Source organism: Theropithecus gelada, chromosome X (assembly GCF_003255815.1).
Source record: "Theropithecus gelada isolate Dixy chromosome X, Tgel_1.0, whole genome shotgun sequence".
NCBI classification, from domain to species: Eukaryota; Metazoa; Chordata; class Mammalia; order Primates; family Cercopithecidae; genus Theropithecus; species Theropithecus gelada.
In genome coordinates, this window is record NC_037689.1 from 151,883,300 (window position 1) to 151,908,122 (window position 24,823).

The 24,823-nt window shown below is 58.2% G+C and overlaps 2 protein-coding genes across 2 annotated transcripts; one reads left to right on the plus strand and one right to left on the minus strand.

The window, feature by feature from the left end:
* The first annotated feature begins 1,662 nt into the window (after positions 1-1,662).
* On the plus strand, positions 1,663-15,235 carry PLXNA3 (plexin A3). Its single transcript, XM_025373467.1, is given in 33 exon segments — positions 1,663-1,704; positions 1,706-2,257; positions 2,575-3,114; positions 3,614-3,796; positions 4,942-5,070; positions 5,142-5,242; positions 5,502-5,625; positions 5,708-5,864; positions 5,953-6,052; positions 6,306-6,420; positions 6,567-6,767; positions 6,974-7,070; positions 7,211-7,401; positions 7,489-7,634; positions 7,704-7,824; positions 7,930-8,066; positions 8,177-8,347; positions 8,611-8,704; positions 8,786-9,025; positions 9,099-9,242; positions 9,321-9,555; positions 9,636-9,778; positions 9,866-10,122; positions 10,225-10,291; positions 10,385-10,531; positions 10,618-10,777; positions 10,941-11,044; positions 11,249-11,345; positions 11,569-11,759; positions 12,070-12,239; positions 12,690-12,902; positions 13,073-13,223; positions 14,186-15,235. Coding segments are annotated over 33 exon segments (5,616 nt in total). The 3' UTR covers positions 14,282-15,235.
* Positions 15,236-19,375: 4,140 nt separating this feature from the next.
* LAGE3 (L antigen family member 3) lies at positions 19,376-20,915 on the minus strand. The gene is made up of 3 exons (XM_025372642.1): positions 20,386-20,915; positions 19,922-20,050; positions 19,376-19,700 (listed from the first exon to the last, which is right to left on the minus strand). Exons 1-3 carry the CDS (start codon positions 20,571-20,573, stop codon positions 19,586-19,588), a joined length of 432 nt encoding a protein of 143 aa, XP_025228427.1. The 5' UTR covers positions 20,574-20,915; the 3' UTR covers positions 19,376-19,585.
* Positions 20,916-24,823: the final 3,908 nt, after the last annotated feature.

Here is a 24,823-nt window from a genome sequence, read left to right on the forward strand (position 1 = left end):
CGTCGGCGCCGGCCTGCCCGGCCCCTTGTGCCCTGCGTGGTGGGGACGCCAACCCAAGACCAGCCCCTTGCCCAAAGAGGACCCTTTGTCGCAGGGGAGCGGCCCCTCGGAGGATCAACGCTGTACTTCCCTCCCGCTAAGGGCTCCGCGAGTCCGCCGAGGGGTGCCCTGATGGGGCCCGGGCAAACTGGACCAGCAGCACAGTGGGGGGTGTTGGGGGGCGTCCACTGGACCCGCGTCTCTGCGTGGGGCTGCCCCGTCCTCAGGCTCTCTGCTGGCCCAGCTGTACCTGTGATGCCCGAGGTTGCCACTTACAGGTGGGGGCTAGGCCTGAAATTCTGCCTCCCCAGGTCTCCCTCCCTACCTGTCCCCAGCCTGTTCCTAGGCTTGTGTTCCCGGGGTGTAGAGGAGGTGAGGACAGGATGTGGCCTCTCTTTTCTTTGGTCTTCCTTTCTTCTCCGGCTGTTGCATGAGGGTCCAGCTGACAAAAGAGCCCTGGAGAGGTGATCAATCCGAGCTGAAACTTTGCAGTTTCAAGCTGGGCCTGCTCCTTGTTCTGGCAAATGCATTTTTTTTTCCTTTTTCTCTCCTGTGCCTCCTTGGTTTGGTTCCCTGCACCGCCCGCCCCCCCCCCCAAGCTGGGTACCTCCTATCTGCCCCCGGGGGCTCTGGCACTGAGAGGGTAGCGCTGAGCCCTGCCCTGTTGGCTGCCAAGACACTGCTCTGCTGTCTTAGCAGCCTGGGGCTGGCTGGGTGTGGCCTGGGGGCTAAGTGCCAGTCCCAGCACTGTCCCTGTGGCTCCTGTCCTGTCTCCCCAAGGCCTTGACTGTATTTGGGGACATTGCTCCTCCTTTTGTAAGGCTCCTGGGACTCCAAACAGCAGGTGGGGCCTCCTGTACATTCCCTTCCCCAGTGAACCTCTGGGTCTGGAGGGGGAGCCGCGCAGGCTGTGCCTGAGCAGAGCTTGACTTATAATGTGTGTCTGGGTGTGTGGCTGAGGGGGCAGGCAGGACTCGGCTTTGTGTTGCATCCGGGAGGCCAGACAGCGGGCTCCTGGACAGCCAGCTGAGGCCCTTGTCAGGGAGGCAGCTGGGGCCCCTTCAGGGGTCATGGTGGTTCTGGATCCTCCATCAGGCCTCCCTTCCCTAGACCTCTATCCCAGGGCTCCTGGTGGCAGTGCCACTCCGGGTGGTGTTCCTGCCCCTGCCCCTCTTCCCCAGCTTGCAATTGTTCTGTCCCTGCCTCCCTCTCCCCTCAGCTCAGGCGTTGGGGACAGCCCAGAGGCCTGGGGCTTGCTGTTCTTTGCTGTTGGTTGCCCTGGGCTCTGAGATGTGGCATCTGGGGTCTCAGCTCTGGAGGGCCTCCTGCCTGGCCTTTCCCAGCATCTGCTCTGCTGCCCCCTTGGGTGTGGCCCAGCTGAGGCGAGGCCTCCTGGCTCCTTTCCAGCACGGGGTCTGAGGGACGATTGATGGCCCCCAAGCCTGCCCTCGCTGGCTGCTCACTCATGCGCCCTGGTGGAGGCCCCTCCTCTCTCCCTGTCGCGGTGGCCATCTGGGGCTTTGGCGGGGTGGTGGGTGAATGGCCCGGCCCTCTGTGGCTCAAGGCCTCTGACTCCCACACACTGTCTCTCCCCAGGCCTGTCCCCCGGCGCGGTTGCCGGCCATGCCCTCTGTCTGCCTCCTGCTGCTGCTGTTCCTTGCCGTGGGGGGGGGCCCTGGGCAGCAGGCCCTTCCGTGCCTTTGTGGTGACAGATACCAAGCTTACCCACTTGGCTGTGCACCGGGTGACTGGGGAGGTGTTCGTGGGCGCAGTGAACCGAGTCTTTAAGCTGGCCCCCAACCTGACTGAGCTGCGGGCCCATGTCACGGGGCCCATCGAGGACAACGCTCGCTGCTACCCACCCCCCAGCATGCGCGTGTGTGCCCACCGCCTGGCCCCCGTGGACAACATCAACAAGCTGCTGCTCATAGACTATGCGGCCCGCCGCCTGGTGGCCTGCGGCAGCGTCTGGCAGGGCATCTGCCAGTTCCTGCGCGTGGACGACCTCTTCAAGCTGGGTGAGCCGCACCACCGCAAGGAGCACTACCTGTCGGGGGCCCAGGAGCCCGACTCCATGGCTGGTGTCATTGTGGAGCAGGGCCAGGGGCCCAGCAAGCTGTTCGTGGGCACTGCTGTCGACGGCAAGTCGGAGTACTTCCCCACCTTGAGCTCCCGCAAGCTCATCAGTGATGAAGACAGCGTGGACATGTTCAGTCTCGTGCGTGAGCCTTCCTTCCCTCCTTCCTCTATCAAGTCCTGGCTCTGCCTCCCAGAAGAGTCCTGTTCTGAGAGGGGACTTTTCGGCTTCTCAGTGTCTGGGATGCAGATGGGTTGCAGAGGGTGGGACGACAGCCTGAGCCCAGGCTGTGGGGGTCCCCTGTGTGCTGGGAGGCTGATCACCCTGCCCTATGCAGCTTTTCTGGCCTGGGCCTCGTGATCGTCTGGGCAGGAGGGGAATGCAGAGGGAAGCTGGTGGTGGCCCGCGATGTTGGCATAGGGCCTCACCCAATGCTGTCTTCTCCCCCTGCTTCCCAGGTGTACCAGGATGAGTTTGTCTCCTCCCAGATCAAGATTCCCTCGGACACGCTGTCCTTGTACCCTGCCTTTGACATCTACTACATCTACGGCTTCGTCAGCGCCTCCTTCGTGTACTTCCTGACGCTGCAGCTGGACACCCAGCAGACGCTGCTGGACACAGCGGGCGAGAAATTCTTCACGTCCAAGATCGTGCGCATGTGCGCTGGGGACTCAGAGTTCTACTCATATGTGGAATTCCCCATCGGCTGCTCCTGGCGTGGTGTGGAGTACCGCTTAGTGCAGAGCGCCCACCTGGCCAAGCCTGGCCTGCTGCTGGCCCAGGCCCTGGGCGTGCCGGCTGACGAGGACATCCTCTTCACCATCTTCTCTCAGGGCCAGAAGAACCGAGCCAGCCCACCCCGGCAGACCATCCTCTGCCTCTTCACTCTCAGCAACATCAATGCCCACATCCGGCGCCGTATCCAGTCCTGCTATCGCGGGGAGGGCACCCTGGCCCTGCCCTGGCTGCTGAACAAGGAGCTGCCCTGCATCAACACTGTGAGCCCCTCGTCACCCCACACTGGTTCTCTGCCCTGTCCCAGGTCTGCCGTGCCTGGCCTGGGCTCACGGCCAGTCATCCTGTCCCAGGCTTTGCCATGGCCCTGGAAGTGGCACCTTTGCCCTCCCACCTGTTTCTCCCTTCCAGGGGTCCCTGCCCTCTCCTTCCCTCTCTCTGGCCTGCCCAGTGCCCCACTTCTGCTTCCGTTCCTAGCTCATTCCTCCTTGCTCCGTCTCCTGGATGCCCCTTGTCTTGAGCCAGTGAGAGTCCTGTGGGCCCAGGCTTCGCTCCTCCCTCCCTGCTGTCCCTCCTCTGTCTCCCTCCATAGCTGCCAATTTTCTGGAGCACCCTAGGGCGAGCAGTCAGGCCTGCCTGGAGGGGACTGGGTTCTAGATCCCGCTCTCTTCTGGGAGACAGGAACTGCCAGCCTCCGTCTGGCTGCTGTGTGCTTGCACCGGGGAGCTCTGACTCTCACGGATCCCTCCTCTGTTTCACCAGCCCATGCAGATCAACGGCAACTTCTGCGGGCTGGTGTTGAACCAGCCTCTGGGAGGCCTGCACGTGATCGAGGGGCTGCCCCTGCTGGCCGACAGCACCGACGGCATGGCCAGTGTGGCCGCCTACACCTACCGCCGGCATTCTGTGGTCTTCATTGGCACGCGCAGCGGCAGCCTGAAGAAGGTGGCCCCCAGAGCCCTGGGCGTGTGGGGGTGGGGACAGTCTCAGATATGGGACAAGGCTGGTGGTGGGAACACACAGGAGACCCCTGAGGATAGGACAAGAGAGGACATGGCTGGTGCAGGGAGGGAGATTTCCCTGGCTGGGTCCCAGGAGCCTGGCCCTGCTCCTCGGGTGGTCCCTCGGCCACCCACCCTCACCGTTGCCAGTTCCCACTGTGGACTGAATTGCCAGCTTCCTGTGGCTCGGGGGACAGAGAACAGACCTATTGTGGGGTCTCCCTGCCACGAGAGCAGGGCTGGGGCTGAGCCGTCATTGCTGGGTTCTTTGTTAAATGAACAAGAGAGCAAATGCCCTGCCCCTTGAACCTCCCCATCCCTCGGATGGACCCACTCGTCCCTGCCCTCTCCTTGGCTCACTACTTCCCATCCTTCTCCTCCCACCCAAAATGTCACTTTCCCAGAGAGGGCTTTCCAGATCCATGCACCCGCCCCACTGTTCTTTCCCTCATGGGCCCTGCGGCTGTGGCTGCTTCCACTGGGGATCTGGGGGTAGCTTGGCATGAAGGGGGAGGTGAACTCCTGAGCACTCAGGTACATTCTGAATAGGTAGGAGTTGGGGGACTGCAGTGCTGTCATCCTGCTTGCCTCATAGATGCAGTGCCATCCCCCAGGAGGGCAAGAGTTGGTCTGGGGGCACAGGGAAGGGTTTGTGGAGAAGGATGCTGAGCTCTCCCGTCCCACTTGCTCTGTTCCTGGGACCCTCTTGTTCTTTGTAGCAGCTTTTGTTGAACACGCACCATCCAGTTCACCCGATTAAAGTGCACAGTTGAGTGGGTTTCTGTGGATCTGGAGTTGTGCAACCATCGCCACTACCTCCTTCCCGTGATCAATGCCATCCTCTAGCTCTTCCCCTGCCCTGAATCCCCTGACCCTGGGCACCATGAATCACTCTGTCCTTCTGTCTGCTGAGGGCATTTTCTGGCATCTGCACCCTCCTTTTTCTGGCCTCAGGGCTGTGGGTGTGAGTGTTGAACCCCACCAGGCCCTGACTTCACCTTAGCCACAACCTCCAAAGTCTCTGGCTGGAGAAGACAATGTCCCAGGTGCAGGAGGCTGTGGTGGCATCAGGCTGGTCTTGTGGCTCAGGTGCGGGTCGATGGCTCCCAGGATGCCCACCTGTATGAGACGGTCCCCGTGGTGGATGGCAGCCCCATCCTCCGAGACCTGCTCTTCAGCCCGGACCACCAGCACATCTATCTCCTGAGTGAGAAGCAGGTGGGCCTGTGATGGGTGGCGGTGGGTGGTGGGGGGGGGGGGGGGCTGGGTGCTGATGTGGCTGTCTCCAGGTGAGCCAGCTTCCAGTGGAGACCTGTGAGCAGTACCCGAGCTGCACGGCCTGCCTGGGCTCCGGGGACCCACACTGTGGTTGGTGTGTGCTGCAGCACAGGTGAGGGCGGGGGCCCCTGCTTGGGGAGTTGGAGGGCCCCACTAGCCAGGGGGAGCCAGCCACACCCAGCTGTGCCCTTGCGGCCTCCCCCGCCCTCCTCCACTTTCTCCAGCTAATGAGCGGAACCTCCACCCCGAGTGACGTCCCTCAGGCCCCCGGGGACGAGGCCAAGGCTCCCTGTTGCCTGGCACTGTGAGCTGGACAGGCCTGGGCCCTCTCGGGGCAGTGGCGGGACCGGCTCTGGCCCGACCCCGTGCAGGTGCTGCCGCGAAGGGGCCTGTCCGGGCGCCTCTGCCCCGTACGGCTTTGCTGAGGAACTGAACAAGTGTGTCCAGGTGCGGGTCCGGCCCAACAATGTGTCAGTGATGTCGCCTGGGGTGCAGGTGAGCAGCTTGGGGGTGCCGGGCTGGGTGTGCACATATGTGCTGGGAGTGCACCCTGCCCTGAGCCCTCTGCTTCCCCCAGCTGACCGTCGCCCTGCATAATGTGCCGGACCTCAGTGCAGGCGTGAGCTGCACCTTCGAGGAGGTGGCGGAGAGTGAGGCGATCCTGCTGCCCTCTGGTGAACTGCTCTGCCCCTCACCCTCCCTCCAGGAGCTCCGAGCTCTTACCAGAGGGCATGGTCAGTGGGTTGGGGCTGCCCAGGGTGGGGCAGGGTGAGGCCTCTCCCTGCCCCCAGAGAGTTCATGGCCACCCGGGGACTGCTGCAGGGGCCACCCGCACCGTGCGGCTGCAGCTTCTCTCCAAGGAGACAGGCGTGAGGTTCGCCGGTGCTGACTTTGTCTTCTACAATTGCAGCGTTCTCCAGTCGTGAGTACCTGGCCCAGCACCCACCCCTACCCCTGGGGATAGAGGGAACCTCTGGGACAGGCGACACCTGCAGGGCAACTGTTTCTGGGGCATCAGGGGCTAACTGTCAGGTGCTGATAGCCCCTGACATCCCCATATCTCTCTGTCCCCTGATATGGCTGCCTTCTTCCTTCGGTTCCCGATGTGTCCTGTTGGGGAGCAGTGAGGGGCAGTGCAGCCTCCTCTGTTATTTCTGAAGCCACTTCCCCCCCAGGTGCATGTCCTGTGTTGGCAGCCCCTATCCCTGCCACTGGTGTAAGTACCGCCACGCTTGTACCAGCCGCCCCCATGAGTGCTCCTTCCAGGAGGGCAGGGTCCGCAGCCCTGAGGTGAGGCGGGCGCCGCGTGTGAGGGGCTGGGCTCTGTGGTGCGGGCGGGTCACTGGCTTCTGTGTTCTCAGTTTCTTTTAGCCTTTTCTGGGCTAGGCCTGGAGAAGGGTGGCCTTGTGTGCAGCTGACAGGTGCTTTCTCCCCAGGGCTGCCCTGAGATCCTGCCCAGTGGGGACCTCCTGATCCCCGTTGGGGTCATGCAGCCTCTTACCTTGCGGGCTAAGAACCTACCTCAGCCGCAGTCGGGCCAGAAGAACTATGAGTGCGTGGTGCGGGTGCAGGGGCGGCAGCAGCGGGTGCCTGCCGTGCGCTTCAACAGCAGCAGTGTGCAGTGCCAGAATGCCTCGGTGAGGTCCTGCCCACTGCCTCCCTTCGGGGTCTGGGCTGTGGCATGGTGCGGATCGCTCTTGTCTATGCCCAGCTCCCAGGCAGGGAACTCTCTGAGTCTCCTGCTAGGGATTCCTGTACCTGGAGGAGGGGGATAGCTGGCAAAAATCTTGGTGGGGGGGTTCTGCACATCTTATCTGGGGTCCCATGGGTTCTTTTCCTCTAGTACTCCTATGAAGGTGATGAGCATGGTGACACCGAGCTGGACTTTTCCGTGGTCTGGGATGGAGACTTCCCCATAGACAAGCCTCCCAGCTTCCGAGGTGAAGGGCAGCACAGGCCAGGGAGCTTGCCTCCTAAGGCAATCGGCACTGCTGGGGTCGGGTCTGGGGGCCCTAGTGCTCCCCACTTGCCACTTTTCTGCGGCTGCCTGCTCCGTTAGCAGTGCCTTCTGTGCCTGCAGCCCTCCTGTACAAGTGCTGGGCGCAGCGGCCTAGCTGTGGCCTCTGCCTCAAGGCTGATCCCCGCTTCAACTGTGGCTGGTGCATCTCAGAGCACAGGTGCCAGCTGCGGACCCACTGCCCAGCCCCAAAGACCAATTGGATGCATCTGAGCCAGAAGGGCACCCGGTGCAGCCACCCCCACATCACGCAGGTCAGCGTCCCTCACCACCCCTGCCCACTGCCAACAGGGCCCCTGGGAGCCTGAGCCAACCCTCTCACTGCCCATCGTGCTCCACAGATCCACCCTCTTGTGGGGCCTAAGGAGGGAGGCACCCGGGTCACCATCATGGGTGAGAACCTGGGCCTCTTGTCCCGAGAGGTGGGCCTGCGGGTGGCTGGTGTGCGTTGCAACTCTATCCCGGCCGAGTACATCAGTGCTGAGAGGTGAGTGCGGCTGTGTGGGTGCCCGGGCTGTATGTGGCCTGGCCGGCCCTGACGCTCTCTGAGCCCTAGGATCGTGTGTGAGATGGAGGAGTCGCTGGTGCCCAGCCCACCGCCGGGGCCCGTGGAGCTGTGCGTGGGTGACTGTTCAGCTGACTTCCGCACACAGTCGGAGCAGCTCTACAGCTTTGTGGTGCGTGGCTGCTGGCCCTCCCCCTTCCTGTCCCTTCTCTCTCCCACAAGGGGCGTGTGGAGCAGCCCAGCCTGGCTCCTCCCTTCAGGGCAGCTTCTCCCACAGACCCCAACATTTGACCAAGTGAGTCCCAGCCGTGGCCCGGCGTCAGGGGGCACACGGCTCACCATCTCAGGCAGCTCTCTGGATGCTGGCAGCAGGGTCACAGTGACTGTGAGGGACAGCGAGTGCCAGTTCGTAAGGTGGGCTGGGGCCCTGCCAGCTTTGGGTTGGGCATTGTGTCGGGCGCCGTGGGGACGGGTGGTGGAAGGCCCTGGGCCACCCACTCCAAGCACCCCACTTGCCAATGTAGGAGAGATGCCAAGGCGATCGTGTGCATCTCACCCGTCTCCACCCTGGGCCCCAGCCAGGCCCCCATCACACTTGCCATTGACCGGGCTAACATCTCCAGCCCCGGAGTCCTCTACACCTACACTCAGGACCCGACCGTCACCCGCCTTGAGCCCACCTGGAGCATCATCAAGTAAGACCCTGGGGGACTGGGGAGCCCGGCAGTGTCCAGAGGGCTCAGGGACTCAGTGGTCTCTGAGCTCCAGTGGGGCCCCTCCTGGAGCCTGGGCCCTCATTGGTAGAGGGGGTACAGCTGTCCTGGCCGCACAGTACCCACCACTCACTAGGTGATCCAGGGTCAGGGAAGGCCTGGGCTGCCACGGCAGCCTCAGGCACTCTCCAGGGCTGGGTGGGTGCACTGGAGGAGGGAGCCTGAGGCCCCTGCCCTGTCCCTAGCGGAAGCACCGCCATCACTGTGAGCGGGACACACCTGCTGACGGTCCAGGAGCCCCGGGTCCGTGCCAAGTACCGCGGCATCGAGACCACCAACGTGAGTACCAGCTGCCCCGCCCCACCCCGACCCTGCAGCCCATGGCTTCACATGCCTGGCTGTCCACCTTTGTCCCCACAGACGTGTCAGGTGATCAACGACACTGCCATGCTGTGTAAGGCCCCCGGCATCTTTCTTGGGCAGCCCCAGCCTCGGGCGCAAGGCGAGCACCCTGATGAGTTTGGTTTCCTGCTGGACCACGTGCAAACCGCCCGCTCCCTCAACCGCTCCTCCTTTACCTACTACCCTGACCCCAGCTTTGAGCCGCTGGGGCCCTCTGGTGTGCTGGATGTCAAACCGGGCTCCCACGTGGTGCTGAAGGTGCGGGCGGGGTGGGAGTGGGGAGGGGCGGGAAAGTGGAGAGCCCTGGGCTGACGCTGTCCTCCACCCCCAGGGCAAGAACCTGATTCCCGCAGCAGCCGGCAGCTCCCGCCTCAACTACACTGTGCTGATAGGAGGCCAGCCGTGTGCGCTTACTGTCTCGGACACACAACTCCTGTGCGACTCACCCAGCCAGACTGGCCGGCAGCCTGTCATGGTAGGTGGGGATGGGGAGACCCCCTGGGCAGCCCAGGGTGGACATGGTGGTTAGCTCACCTCAGGCCTGTCCCCACAGGTGCTGGTGGGTGGCCTGGAGTTCTGGCTGGGCACCTTGCACATCTCGGCAGAGCGGGCACTGACCCTACCGGCCATGATGGGGCTGGCAGCGGGGGGCGGGCTCCTGCTGCTGGCCATCACAGCTGTGCTGGTGGCCTACAAGCGCAAGACTCAGGACGCGGACCGCACCCTCAAGCGCCTGCAGCTGCAGATGGACAACCTGGAATCCCGTGTGGCTCTGGAGTGCAAGGAAGGTGCCTGAGGTGGGGCGGGATGTGGTGTGGAAGCTGGGGACCTCCCTCCTGCCCACTCACTCCCTCTCTCCACCCCCCAGCTTTTGCAGAGCTGCAGACAGACATCAACGAGCTGACTAACCACATGGACGAGGTGCAGATCCCCTTCCTGGACTACCGGACCTATGCTGTGCGCGTGCTCTTCCCGGGCATCGAGGCCCACCCGGTGCTCAAGGAGCTGGACGTGAGCCTCTGCCTCGCCTGCCCCTACTGCCCCTACCAGTTCCCTTCAGGGCTGACCCCACCCTCTGAGACTTCCTGCTCCCCACAGACGCCACCCAATATGGAGAAGGCCCTGCGCCTCTTCGGGCAGCTGCTGCACAGCCGCGCCTTCGTGCTTACCTTCATCCACACGCTGGAAGCCCAGAGCAGCTTCTCCATGCGCGATCGCGGCACCGTGGCCTCGCTCACCATGGTGGCCCTGCAGAGCCGGCTCGACTATGCCACGGGGCTGCTCAAGCAACTGCTGGCTGACCTCATCGAGAAAAACCTGGAGAGTAAGAACCATCCCAAGCTGCTGCTACGCAGGTACCTGCCTCGCTCTATCCAGGCCACGCCTTTGTCCTGCCTGGCCCTCCCCCTGCCCAAGCCCCACCTCTGTCAGGACCAGGCACCCCTCTCTTGCCCTAGGACAGAGTCAGTGGCTGAGAAGATGCTCACCAACTGGTTCACGTTCCTGCTGCATAAGTTTCTGAAGGTGCGCCAGGTGGGTGGGCGGCAGGGAGGTGGTGGCAGAGGACCAGCCGATGGTAAGGCAGGCAGCCAGCTGTGTACCTGTCACTGGCTGCAGGAGTGTGCTGGGGAGCCTCTCTTCCTGCTTTACTGCGCCATCAAGCAGCAGATGGAGAAGGGCCCAATCGATGCCATCACGGGCGAGGCGCGATACTCCCTGAGCGAGGACAAGTTGATCCGGCAGCAGATTGACTACAAGACACTGGTGAGCCCAGGGCCAGGCGGGCCAGAGGTGCGGGCGCAGAGAGAGGCCTCACCCTAGACTGACGCTGGGGTCCGCTTTCCCCTCAGACCCTGCACTGCGTGTGTCCGGAGAACGAGGGCAGTGCCCAAGTCCCAGTGAAGGTTCTCAACTGTGACAGCATCACCCAGGCCAAAGATAAGCTGCTGGACACTGTGTACAAGGGCATTCCGTACTCCCAGCGCCCCAAAGCTGAGGACATGGACCTGGGTGAGGTCCCCGCCCTCTCCTCCTGGCTCCTCCTCATACCCTCCTGTGCCGTGTGACCTCCGTGGGCTCTCCCGCTCCCCACCTGAACCCTGTTCTCTAAGAGGAGTGGGCCAGGGACTTGGGGGCTTCCAGCATAATCTTAAGGGCTGTCTGTGGCCCACAGAGTGGCGCCAGGGCCGCATGACTCGCATCATCCTCCAGGATGAGGATGTCACCACTAAGATCGAGTGTGACTGGAAGAGGCTCAACTCACTGGCCCACTACCAGGTGAGGGGTTGGGGCCCATTCACCCCCAGGGCCACCTGGGAGCCAGGACCCTGCCTTGAGCTGTAGCAGGACACAGGAGCGGTGGTCCTCGCTCCCCTGCCCTTCTCCCTGGACTCGTGGGCTCCCCCCCTGGGTGTGGGTGGGTGGGGGCTCCTTGGCTTCTTAGCTTCCTGCACTGCCCCCCTCTGTCTCTGGGGCCTCCAGGTGACAGATGGTTCCTTGGTGGCACTGGTGCCCAAACAAGTATCTGCCTATAACATGGCCAACTCCTTCACCTTCACCCGCTCCCTCAGCCGCTACGGTAGGTGTACTCACTGTGGTGGCCGTGTGCCCTTCGAGGCTGCTTAAGCCGTCCCAGGGAACGCCCCCCTTCCAAGTGCCATCGGGAGGTCTGTGATTCTGTGGAGTGTAGACGGAGGGTCGGCCAGTGAGGGCAGATGGGTCCCCACAGGCTGCTGGGCTCCCGGGAGAGTGGGGCAGGGGCCAGGTATTGGCCTAAGGGTCACATGCATTCTCTGCTCCAGAGAGCTTGCTCCGCACAGCCAGCAGCCCTGATAGCCTCCGCTCACGGGCACCCATGATCACGCCTGACCAGGAGACGGGCACCAAATTGTGGCACCTGGTGAAAAACCACGACCATGCCGACCATCGTGAGGGGGACCGTGGCAGCAAGATGGTCTCCGAGATCTACCTGACACGGCTGCTTGCCACCAAGGTGTGGGCCTGCCTCTTGCCACCTTGGCCTCTACACAGATGCTTAGATGCCTTATGCCTTGGCCTCGGCCCAGAGGTTGTCCCGGCCTTACAGAGGAGGGGACCATGGATCATTTGGGTCCCGTGGGCCTTTCTTAGGGTCTTTGCTATGGGAACTCTGAGCCTTAGATCAAGGCCGGGTCTATCTGAGAGGCCACTGGCCCTGTAGGGAAGCCCCACTCTTTGCCAAACCTTTCTGCCTCCATCTGTCCTGCTCTGGGGACATCCCAGCCTGGCTCCCTCATAGCCTGTGACCTCTCTGCCCCACACAGGGCACACTGCAGAAGTTCGTGGATGACCTCTTTGAGACAGTGTTCAGCACAGCCCACCGGGGCTCAGCCCTGCCCCTGGCCATCAAGTACATGTTCGACTTCCTGGACGAGCAGGCCGACCAGCGCCAGATCAGCGACCCTGACGTGCGCCACACCTGGAAGAGCAACTGGTATCGCCCTGTGCTGGGCTGCCAGCAACCTGTCTGGAGATGGGTGGGCGAAAGATGCTGGTGGCTCTGCTGAGACCCAGGGCCTGGAGTAGCATCCAGGCAGGAGGGAATGAGGCCTGGCCTGGGGCTGACACTGACAGTGCCATCAAGCCAAGGGGCCCATTGTGTCCGGTCCTGGAGCTGGGCTGCCCAGGTGGGTGGGATGGTGGTGGTGGGGCCTTTGCGCTCTGGGGTCTCACACCAGGTAGAGATGCTGGTGGTGAGAGCAGTGACAGGAGAAGCTGCGGAGGGGGTTGAGACTTTGAGGAAAGGCCGTTCACCCTAAATGTGTTGCTCTCACCACCTCTGGACAAGATGTGAGCCGGCCCGACAGGAAAGAGATGTGCACATGGGAGGGGCCCCCCGGGCTAACTGGGGAGCCTCAGGGGCGTGACCCTCTGTTGTCCACAGCCTGCCGCTGCGCTTCTGGGTGAATGTGATCAAGAACCCACAGTTCGTGTTCGACATCCACAAGAACAGCATCACGGATGCCTGCCTGTCGGTGGTAGCCCAGACCTTCATGGACTCCTGCTCCACATCCGAGCACCGCCTGGGGAAGGACTCGCCCTCCAACAAACTACTCTATGCCAAGGACATCCCCAACTACAAGAGCTGGGTGGAGAGGTGGGCTCTGCCCTGCTGCGGGTGGCAGAGGACAGGGCCTGCCCCTCCCTGGGCTGCCTGTCCGAGGCAGGCTAGCTACAGGGAGAAAGCCCGGGGGCTGGCCGGGCAGTGAGGGCAGGGGTTCTAGTTTTTGTGACATCGCCCGAGTGACATACTCAGGGTCCCAACAGGTATTATCGAGACATTGCAAAGATGGCATCCATCAGCGACCAGGACATGGATGCTTACCTGGTGGAGCAGTCCCGCCTCCATGCCAGCGACTTCAATGTCCTGAGTGCACTCAGCGAGCTCTATTTCTATGTCACCAAGTACCGTCAGGAGGTGTGTGTCATCCCCACAGACTCCCAGTTACTTGGTCCTGAAGGTGTAGTCAGTGACAAAGGCAGGAGGGTTGGTGAGGGTTGGGGACAGAAGGGACACAGAGCCTATTTCTTAGATTGTTCACGGTCTCTCCCCTGACCAGGGCCCGGGGCCGGCACAGGTGATGCTCTCTGGGATCACAGGTAGATGCTGGAATTTGAGGGACCCAGGAGATAAGCCACTGGCTGGGTACAAAGTGGCCACTGGGCAAAAGTTAAAGGGCCTGAGCCCTGGAAGGGATGGGCCAGGCTTTGTGATGACAAATGGCCAGAGGCAGGAGGACATAGAGGTGTGGACTTTAGGATGGAGTCTGGACCAGACACATTTGCAAGCCTGTGGATGGCATTTAAAGCCCTGAGCCTGGATGAGCTCACAGGGAAACCACAAGTGGGTGTAGAGGGAGAAGTGGCCCAAGCACTGAGCCCAGGGCCCCAGGAAACAGAGTGGAGGGGAGGGGAGGGGAGGCGGCGGCAGCCAGCAGGGAGGATGCCCGAGAGCGCCTGGTGGGGTCTGGCAACCTGAGCCAGTGAGGACCCCTGACAGGTCAGGGAGTGGCAGTGGCCAGCTCTGTCTTCCAGCGCTGCTGCTGGTGAAGGATGGTGTCCTGCAGAACACCCACTGGGTCTGGCAAGGGTCACGGGGGCCTGGTGAGGGAGGCTTGGGCTAGGAGGTAATGGGAGGGGGATCCAGCACGGCGAGTCCAGAGTCCAGGTCGCACCTTAGCCGTGGAGAGGAGGAGAAAGTGCTGTTGTCGGAGGGGCATTTGGGGCTGAGGAGAGCTGGTGGGTTTGTACAGGGGCTGCGGGGGAGGATGGAGGGGTGAGGCGTGTGGGAGGGAGGAGCCCAGCTGGGAAGTGGGGACTTTGCACGGCAGGAGCTGCGCCCCCTACAGAGCCCAGCTCCAGGGGATTCCTCTCCCCCAGATTCTCACGGCTCTGGAACGAGATGCCTCTTGTCGGAAGCATAAGTTACGGCAGAAACTGGAACAGATCATCAACCTCGTGTCCAGTGACAGCTAAGGGTGGTGGAATTGGTGAGGAGGGGCTTCTCAGTCCTGAGCCGTCCTCCCATCCAGGGGAGTGGCTGGCTTGAGCGTGGGTCCCCGGGCTGAGCCCTGGATTGGGTATCATGGAGCAGGTCACCCTGGCCAGGATGCCCCCAGCACACCCAGGCCCCCTTCATTAGTGCCTTGCTTTGGGCCCTGCAGGGGGAGGGGTGACAGGATGAGCCCCCATCCCAGCAGCAGCAATACCCCCACCCTCCTGCCCTGTGCCCAGGTGTTGGGACAGACCCGCCCTCCCTGCTATTTATATCCCTCTGCCTATTTATTGAATCAAACTCCGCCTCCGTCTCCATCTGTAAATATGTGTCCCCCACGGGATGTCGCCAGCCTCACTCACCTGCCTGTTCTTCAGCTGTCCTGGGCCCTGCCACCCGTCTGGGCTCCTTTGTGTAGCATTATCAGCCTTGGTCTGGCCTCTGGCACCTCACCCCTGCCATGGCTGACCCCACCCATTCCAAGGCGGGGTCACGGTACCAGTGGCACTTGGGGTGAGGTCTCCAAAGCTTCCTCAGAATTGTGGCTGTGCCACACTGGGCCACAGGGTCCCCCTCAAGCACCTTGGGGCCCTCTTCTCGCTGAGCATCTGGAGGACTGGACCCAGGCTTGTGCCAGGGCCTGACTTAGGCCTAGGGGCCCCAGAATGCTGCTCCTCCTGAGCCTACTGCCAAATGTCCTCAGTGTTGTCTGCGCCTGCTCCGACTCACTCAGCCGCCCCATTCAGCGCCCGCTCCGTCCAGCGCCCGCCCTGAGGGGCCAAGGCGGCCGTGCCTTACTATTCCGTGTCTTCTGCCTCCTCTGAGGAATCTGACCCTGTCTCACGGTCCCAGACCCCCCATTCTCTCCTCTTAGTTGCATGAGTTTTTCTTTGTTCATGGAATGTTTTTTCCTAATTAAATGTTGGGAAAATGCCGTCCATGTGGGGCTCTGTCTTTGGGGCAGGTCAGTAGACCTGTGGATGCTGCATGAGCTAGAGCTGCATTATGGGAGAAAGGACCACTCCTTGCAGGGTCCCAGAGGGTCTGGGGAGGTCCAGGGCCATGCCCGACCCATCAGCAAACCCCGGTGGCTCTACCTTCAAGACAGATTCAAGATAGATAGATTCTCCTCCCTTCCACCAGCCCTACCCAGCTCTCCTGTGCCATCATCTCTGCCTGGATGCCAGTCTCCCTGCTTCTGCCCTGGCTCTCTCCAGCCTGTTCTCAGCGTGGGAAGCAGAGAGATCCTGTTATGATATAAGGTGGATCATGTTGCCTCACTGTTTAGAACCCTCCAGTGGTTTCAGCTGTGGCCAACTCCTTCAAAACCTGACAATTATGTACTGTCAAGGTTGTGGCACCCATCATGGTGCACCTACCAAAGTCTTTTTTTTTTTTTTTTTTTTTTTTTTGAGACTGAGTCTGGCTCTGTCGCCCAGGCTGGAGTGCGGTGGCCGGATCTCAGCTCACTGCAAGCTCCGCCTCCCGGGTTTACGCCATTCTCCTGCCTCAGCCTCCCGAGTAGCTGGGACCACAGGTGCCCGCCACTTCGACCGGCTAGTTTTTTGTATTTTTTAGTAGAGACGGGGTTTCACCGTGTTAGCCAGGATGGTCTCGATCTCCTGACCTCGTGATCCGCCCGTCTCGGCCTCCCAAAGTGCTGGGATTACAGGCTTGAGCCACCGCGCCCGGCCAGCACCTACCAAAGTCTTACTCCCAGGCCTGTTAAGTAATGCAGGTAGGGGGAAGGTGACATGCAATTTACTTTTTTTTTTTTTTTTTTTTTTTTTTTGAGACAGAGTATAGCTCTGTTGCCCAGGCTGGAGTGCAGTGGCGGGATCACAGCTCAGTGCAGTCTCAAACTCCTGGGCTCGAGTGATCCTTCCACCTCAGCCTCCTGAGTAGCTGGGTGTGTAAGTACACTCTACTATGCCAGGCCCTTTTTTTTTGTTTGTTTAAATAGAGATAGGGTGTCACTGTGTTGTTCAGGCTGGTCTTGAATTCCTGGCCTCAAGTGATCCTCACCCCTCAGCCTCCCAAAGTATTAGGATTACAGGCATGAGCCACTGTGTCTGGCCAGGTGAGATGGAATCTTATTATTTTTACTTTTTATGGTTTTTTGTTTTGTTTTGTTTTGTTTTGATGGAGTTTTGCTGTGTTGCCCAGGCTGGAGTGCCGTGGCATGATCTCAGCTAACTGCAAGCTCCACCTCCCGGGTTCACGCCATTCTCCTCCTCAGCTTCCCGAGTAACTGGGACTACAGGTGCCCAACACCACACCCAGCTAATTTTTTATATTTTTAGTAGAGACAGGGTTTTACTGTATTAGGATGGTCTCAATCTCCTGACCTCGTGATCCGCCCGCCTCGGCACCCCAAAGTGCTGGGATTACAGGCGTGAGCCACCATGCCTGGCCCTTTTTTTTTTTTTTTTGAGACAGGATCTTGCCCTGTTTCCCATGCTGGAGTGTAGTGGCAAAATCAACTCACTGCAGCCTTGATGTCCTGGGCTCAAGTGATCCTCCTGCCTCAGCCTTCTGAGTAGCTAGGATTACAAGTGCTTGCCACCATACCCAGCTGTTTTTTTTTTTTTTTCTTTAGTAGAGACGGAGTCTTGCTGGTCTTGAATTCCTGGGCTCAAGTGATCCTCCTGCCTTGGCCTCCCAAAATGCTGGGATTACAGTTGTGAGCAACTGTGCCCAGCCAAGTGAGATGCAATTTTAAATAGGGTAGCTTGGACAGCTTGGAGGCCACCTGAGTTGGGTTTAAAAGCTGCCAGTTCCAGCTGTCCAGCTATGGGGCCACAGTGCCAGACAGTGGTGGTGGTTACAGGACTGTAGGTATTTACCAAAACTAGACACGTCCATGTAACAACCAACTGCACAAATAAGGAGTAAAATAATAAAGAGATGGACGTGTGAGGCAGGACTGGATTGTAGCCCAGGATAAAGAGAAGTTGTGGGATGACAGCTGTGCCATCGGCCCAGACAGAACCATCTGGACAGGGGACAGAGGTAAGGGAGATGGTTGAAAATATTACCATCATATGATAATAACAACTAAGCCACAGGAAAACAAGACAGTTTTTAACCTCAGGGGAAATCCTTCAGAAATTGAATCTAACAGAAGCATGAGAGGAAGAGGAAGAGGAAGGGGAACAGAACTAAATTGGGGCCAGGTGTGGTGGCTCACACTTGTCATCCCAGCACTTTTGGAGGCCCAGGCGGGAAGATCACTTGAGCCCAGGAGTTCAGGACCAGCTTGGGCAACATAGCGAGACCCTCTCTCTACAAAAAATAAAAAATGAGCCTGGCGTAGTGGCGCATGCCTGTGGTCCCAGTTACTCAGAAGGCTGAGGTGGGAGGATTGCTTGAGCCTGGGGGAACAAGGCTGCAGTGAGCCATGATTGTGCCAGCCTAGGTGACAGAGCCAGACCCTGTATCAAAAAAAAAAAAAAAAGATTGGCTGGGCGTGGTGGCTCATGCCTGTAATCCCAGCACTTTGGGAGGCCAAGGCCAGTGGACCACCTGAGGTCAGGAGTTCGAGACCAGCCTGACCAACATGGAGAAACCCCGTCTCTACTAAAAATACAAAATTAGCTGGGCATGGTGGTGCATGCCTGTAATCTCAGCTACTTGGGAGGCTGAGGCAGGGGAATTGCTTGAAGCCGGGAAGCAGAGGTTGCGGTGAGCCGAGATCACACCATTGCACTCCAGTCTGGGAAACAAGAGTGAAACTCCGGCTCAAAGAAAAAAAAAAAAAAGTGAAAGATCTATACTGTCAACTATTCATCAATAATTAATGTCTAAAAAATATTAAGAAAGGAAGAAAGGAATAAGAGCAAAAGAGAGGGAGAGAGGAAAGTGTCATCTTCATAAGCTGAAGACCAGTGCCAACGTCACCACTGGCAGAGCTCCCCAGATTCTACAAAGGGAAACTGTTCCTCCATATGGAGTAATAGGGACTGAATATGTCCTGCCACATGAAAGAACCCCCCAAACCAGACAAAATATATGGACTGCAGAGTGTAAAGAAACTGGCTGTGGGACAGTGAGGGACAGTGAGGTGTGTGAACTGGGAAACAAGGTAAGTCATGCGGCTGGCCCAGTGTCGTGTGTGGAGTTTCCTGGTGGAGCCTGGCAGACACTCGGACTTTAGGAGTTGAAACTCTGATTCAGAGAATCCCAGCAGCTGGTGTTTGCAGGGCAGAGAACCAGAGAGAAGAGAGCTGCACAGGGAAAGAACCCTGGATATCCACAGAGGCTCCTGCTCCAGTATTGAGCAGACTACGACTACTGGTGAGCACAGGCACATGAGGAAGCTACCCAAGGCCAGGGAAGACCATCACCCCAGCAGGAGAGGATGAATGGTAACTCCAGTGTGCAAGCAGGACAGGGACTAGCAGCTTTCCCCATCCACCAGGATAGAGAAGCTGATGTTCACCTAGGGAGCATTGGCCAGGGTGCCCAGAATGGTGGTGTTGCTTCCGTAGAGGGAAACTGAAGCCTACACTAAGAGCTGCTCTGGTCCCACACAGCACATCTTCAAAACAAGATGCAAAAGGATCAAACCATTTCCATGTTTTCTGAGAATAAAAACAGTTGTACTTCTTCCTTTCCACTCAGAAAATCTGATAGAATCTATGAAAGAGCCCTAAGACTCAGTTTAGCAAGGCTGGAGACACTGTATTTTCCAGGGAGCCAAATCCTTGCCCCAGACACTAGTCAATTGCCCCAGCACTTTCTTCACTGATCATTACAGGAAAACAGCTCATGTTAGATTTGAAAATAAGGAAAAAAAATTTAACACTAAACTTGCAAATATTATGTGGTGTATATTAGTTACACATTTACTACGTAAATGCAACTGTAAAACTGAGGAAGTATTCCAAAATGTTGACAGTAGTTAATCCCGAATGACAGAACCCAATTGATTTTCATTTTCTTCCATTTCCTAAATTGTCTTCAATTTCCTCGTACTCCTTGAATATCTGAATTCTGGAACCTCCCCTGCAACCCAAGCACAACGACAAGAATATTGGGAGGTGCTGCAGCTGAAAATAAACTCAGACTTGGAATAGTAGCTCAGTTTTATTTTCTGTAGTAACAAACATTTAAGAACCAGATAAAGCAAAGGGCCTCTGAGCACCCAAAGGCCAGTACAAGCCGACCATGAGGCCCTCACAAGAAAGTAGCAACTGGGAATTCCTGCCCTAGGGAAGGATGGATGATGCACTGCCTAGGAGGAGAGGTAAAGTGAGACCTCGCCCCATTTTCCCAGGCCAGGCTTAGCGGGAAACTGGGGGCCCGAAGCGCTGCATGGTCCGCACCACCAGGGAAAGCTGGTCGAGAAAGTTGATGACGGAAATTCGGAGCAGGCGGCAGTCTTCAGCTTTCCAGCGGCTAAAAGGGGAAAAGAAAATCAAATTGAAGGTAGCAACTCCTGGTCCCTCGCTCTGCTCCTCAGGCACCCATTACAGCAAACCCTTGGGAGCCCTGTCATTACACAGCCCCTCAGGCAGAGACCAGCCCAGCGCACCTGGCGCTCCTTAGGGCTCATCCTTGGGTGTTCCCCATGTCTCCGTCGGCCGCCTACCCCAACCCCGGTCCCCTTCAGAACTTACATGGCCAGGATCCTGCCGCTCACTGTGAGCTCCTTCCCAACCACCCTTTGGTGGGGCTCGGCATCTGGAGCCAGGGACCCATGGGCGATTTCCGCCTCCAAGGGGGTTGGGAAAGGCACGCTGAGGGTGCTGGGAGTCATTCGGTTAAGGTGCCATCTGATACGACTTTGCCTATGTCTCAGGCCTTCTTGCTCCTCTGAAGCCCCCTCTCAGGTCACCCTGCCCGGCATCACCCGCTTCACTCCTTACCTCGCCCAGGCCACCGTTGGCAGAGCTTCTGTTCCTCCATTTCAATTTCTTCCCCTCCTCCAACCACCCCTGACCGTATACCCCAGCCCCTGGTCCCCCTGCTTCCCTTTCCGTCGGCCCCCGCCCCGCCCTCCTTTCTTTCTCCCCGAGTCCTGCCCTCGCCCCGCCGCAAGCAGCCCCCAGACCGTTCCTTGGCCTCCCCTCGGAAAGGACACAATATGTGCGGCCGCATTCCTGGCCCCCTGGCCGCAGACGCGGCGTCTCTGCCGGGACCTGGCGCGTGCGGTGGGGGAGCTCCACTGGCCGGAGCTGCAGCTGTGTCCGCGCCCCCAGGGCAGCTGTGGCCACCCTGGCCATCCCCGCCATCTGCGCCTCCGCCTGCGTCTGCCTCCGCCTCCCGCATGACCGCCGCCGCGCCGCTCCGACTCCACCCACGAAGCGCAGGCCCCACGCCCCGCCCTTTCTGTGGCTCCTTCCTGAAGCCCCTCCCCCTGCGCACGACTCCCTCCACACGCGCCTGCGCAGGTCCCTGGAGAGCCTGCCTGGCGCGTGGTCAGTTCCCGCCAAGCGGCCCTGCCTGGGGCCTTCTGAGACCCGGTCAGCGGTTGAGAGGCTGCGGTTTCCTCCAGAAACTCTGCCCCTTCGCTTGTAACTCGATCCCAGGGCGCTGGTGCAAACTGACCCACAATCGGTCAGGCCCCAGGAAGCCAGCCCTGACGGGGCTTTTGAAGACACCGTGGACGCCTAGCCCAGAGGCGCACCCCGCGAGGCTCCGCCCCTAACCGCACCTTGTGATCCTAGCGCGCCTGCGCTGGCAGGGCCTGCCGCCTCGGCCCTGGGGGCCCCAGTGAGGCCCTGGGGTGCCTGGACGCTTCCCGCCCTGTTTCTTACCTGGACCCAAGATCCGCAGGAGATGTGGCACAACATCCATGCTGCGATTCGCGGAGGGAGGGTGGCAGGGTCGGGTAACCCCCAAGGATACTGCTCGCCCTCGACCCCATTGCCCAACCAAGGAGGCTTCACCATGGATTGTGAAGCATTGGATTTGCATTTTACAGGAAGCGTTTTAGAGTGGGTGGGCTGTGCAGAGCGGGAACCTGTCAGCAGAAGGCCTGCACGGAGGCGAAAAATGACAGGGCCTTGAACGAGAGTACTGGCAGTGGGTCTAGGTCTAATATAACGTGAAAAATCAGACTGCACAACTCTTGAGTATGAAAATGCCAGTTTAGGCCAGGCAAAGTGGCTCCCGCCTGTAATCCCAGCACTTTGGGAGGCCAAGGGAGGAGGATCAGTTGAGCCCAGGAGTTCAAGACCAACATGGGCAACATAGTGAGACCCCATCTCTACAAAAAATACAAAAATAAATTTTAAAAATTAACTGGGTGCAGTGGAGCGTGCCTGTAGAACTAGCTTCTTGGAGGCTGAGGAGGGTTGATTGCTTGAGCCCAGGAGTTCGACACCAGCCTGGGCAACCCTGCCTCTACAAAAAATACAAAAATTACCTGGGTGTGATGGTGCACACCTGTGGTCCCAGCTACTAGGGAGGCTGAGATGGGAGGATAACCTGAGCCCGGGAGGCAGAGGCTACAGTTAGCCGTGGTCGCCCCACTGTACTCCAGCCTGGTTGATAGAGCAAGACCCTGCCTCAAAAAATAAAAGAAAATGCCAACTTAGTCTCTTACAGTACATACGTAGAGAAATCCTAGAACACTACAGCAACATGTAAATCCTCATGATCTCTGCTAATAGTATGGTGGGTGATTTTAATTTCCTTTTTGTGTTTTCCCTCCAATTTTTCCAAAGTGGTCTTTTATGACATTTACAATACAAAAAAAAAAAAAAGTATTTAAAGTGACATCAGGCCAGGCACGGTGGCTCATGCCTGTAATCCCAGCACTTTGGGAGGCCGAGGCGGGTGGATCACTTGAAGTCAAGAGTTCAAGACCATCCTGGCCAACATGGTGAAACACCCGTCTCTACTAAAAATACAAAAATTTGCTGCATGTGGTGGTGCGTGCCTGTAGTCCCCGCTATTCGGGAGGCTGGGACAGGAGAATCACTTGAAACCGGGAGGTGGAGGTTGTGGTGAGCCGAGATCACACCACTGCACTCCAGCCTGGGCGACAGAGGGAGACTCTGTCTCAAAAAGAAAAATAATGCAAATAAAAAATGAATAAATGAAGTGACATAAAATTTCCAACAGTGTTTGTCATGTTTGGACAACCTATTTTCCTCCTTTGCAGTCATAAGGAAGGATTGAACACTGAACTATATCAGCAAATCCTGTTGGGTTTCCCTCTGAAGTAGGTTCCACATCAGCCCACTTCTTGCTCTCCACTGCTAGTCTGCAGTGGAAGCCAGCATCTTTCCTTGTCCGCCCTCAACAGCTTCCTGGCTGATTCTCTTTTACACTTTCCCCTCTACAACCTATTCACCACACCGCAGAATGACTTTTTTTTTTTTTTTTTTTTTTTTTTTGAGACGGAGTCTCGCTCTGTCACCCAGGCTGGAGTGCAGTGGCGCGATCTCGGCTCACTGCAAGCTCCGCCTCCCAGGTTCAGGCCATTCTCCTGCCTCAGCCTCCGAGTAGCTGGGACTACAGGCGCCCGCCACCACGCCCGGCTAGTTTTTTGTATTTTTAGTAGAGACGGGGTTTCACCATGTTAGCCAGGATGGTCTCGATCTCCTGACCTCGTGATCCGCCCGCCTCGGCCTCCCAAAGTGCTGGGATTACAGGCTTGAGCCACCGCGCCCGGCCGACTTTTTAATTCTAATTTAAATTGCATGGGGCTGGGCGCGGTGGCTCATGCCTGTAATCCCAGCACTTTGGGAGGCCAAGGCAGGCAGATCACTTGAGGTCAGAAGTTCCAGACCAGCCTGACCAACATGGTGAAACCCCATCTCTACTAAAAATACAAAACTTAGCTGGGTGTGGTGGTGCACGCCGGTAATCCCAGCTACTCAGGAGGCTGAGGCAGGAGGATCACTTGAACCCAGAAGGTGGAGGTTTCAGTGAGCTGAGATTGTGCCACTGCACTCTAGCCTGGGCAACAGAGTGAGACTCCCTCCAAAAAAAAAAAAAAAAAAAAAAAATGCATGGGATCACATCCCTGCTTAAAACCCTAAAATGATTTCCCTTTGCACTTGACTAAAGTCCAAACTCCTTGGTCTATCTTCTAAAAGTCCACTGTGACCTAACTCCCAGCTCCTTCCCTTGCCTCTTACCCCACCTGCCTGCTCCCTCATTCTTTGTGGCCGCTGGGACCTTCTCTCTGCTTCCGACCAAGGGCAGCCTGACCCCAGCCCTTTGCACTTACTCTTCTATTTGTAAGACTGTCCCCAAACTTTCCCATGGGCTAGCTCCTCCTCGTCATCAGGACCTTGTCTCCAATGTCACCTCCAAGAGGCCTTCAGGATCACCAGTGTAACTCAGTATCCGCAGCCATTCTTCACCACATTTGCCCATTTCAATTTACTATATAGTATTTATTCTTTCCCTCCCTCCCTCCCTCCCTTCCTTCCTTCTTTCCTTTTTTTGAGACAGAGACTCACTCTGTTGCCCAGGCTGGAGTGCACCAGCGCGATTTCAGCTCACTGCAGCCTCCACCTCCTGAACTCAAGCGATTCTCCCACCTCAGCCTCCCGAGTAGCTGGGACTACAGGTGTGGTACAGCTGTGTGCCAGCACGCTCAGCTAATTTTTGTAATTTTTTTCTCCCCCACCCCTAATTTTTGTATCTTTTGGTAGAGGTGGGTTTTCACTATGTTACCTGTGCTGGTCTCCACCTCCTGGGCTCAAGTGATCTACCCGCTTCAGCCTCCCAAAGCGCTGAGATTAAGGCATGAGCTACCGTGCCCCACCACATAGTATTTCTACCCACCCCCCACCCCACAAAAAAAGAATTGGCTTGGCCAGGTGTCTTGACTCAAGCCTGTCATCCCAGAACTTTTGGACGCTGAGGGAGGAGGATCACTTGAGGCCAGGAGTTCGAGATTAGCCTGAGCAACATAGTGAGACCCGGTCTCTACCAAAAAAAAAAAATAAATAAAATTATTAAATTTTAGCCAGGCCTAGCATGGTGGCTCACTCCTATAATCCCAGCACTTTGGGAGGCCAAGATGGATGGATCACCTGAGGTCAGGAGTTTGAGACCAGCCTGGCCAACATGGTGAAACCCCATCTTTACTAAAAATACAAAAATTAGCCAGTTGTGGTGGCAGGAGCCTGTAATCCCAGGTATTCGGGAGGCTGAGACAGGAGAATCGCTTGAACCCAGGAGGCGGAGGTTGCAGTGAGCCCGGGTTGCGCCATTGTGCACTCCAGCCTGGGCAACAAGAGCAAAACTCTGTCTAAAAAAAAAAAAAAAAATTAGCCGGCTGTGACAGTATGTGCCTGTGGTCCCAGCTACTAGGGAGGCTGAGGCAGGAGGATTTCTTGAGCCCAGGAAGTCGAGGCTACAGTGAGCTATGATCTAGCCACTGCACTCTGCATAAGTAACAGAGTGAGACTCTATCTCAATCAAACAAACAAACGAAAAAGTCCATGATGTTCAGGAAATAAAGCAGAGATAAAGGAAAGGTTTTCATAGGGAAATGGCGAGTAATAGCTGTAGAAAAAACTATCAGAAAATTACCATTTTGCAACCGTTATTAT

Coding starts and splice junctions, on each gene's coding strand:
- LAGE3 (XM_025372642.1), bottom strand. CDS start 20,573: ATGCGGGAGGCGGAGGCAGACGCAGGCGGAGGCGCAGATGGCGGGGAT. Junction 20,051..20,385: donor GGAATGCGGCCGCACATATT/GTGTCCTTTCCG, acceptor AATGACTCCCAG/CACCCTCAGCGTGCCTTTCC. Junction 19,701..19,921: donor AGCGGCAGGATCCTGGCCAT/GTAAGTTCTGAA, acceptor TTCCCCTTTTAG/CCGCTGGAAAGCTGAAGACT.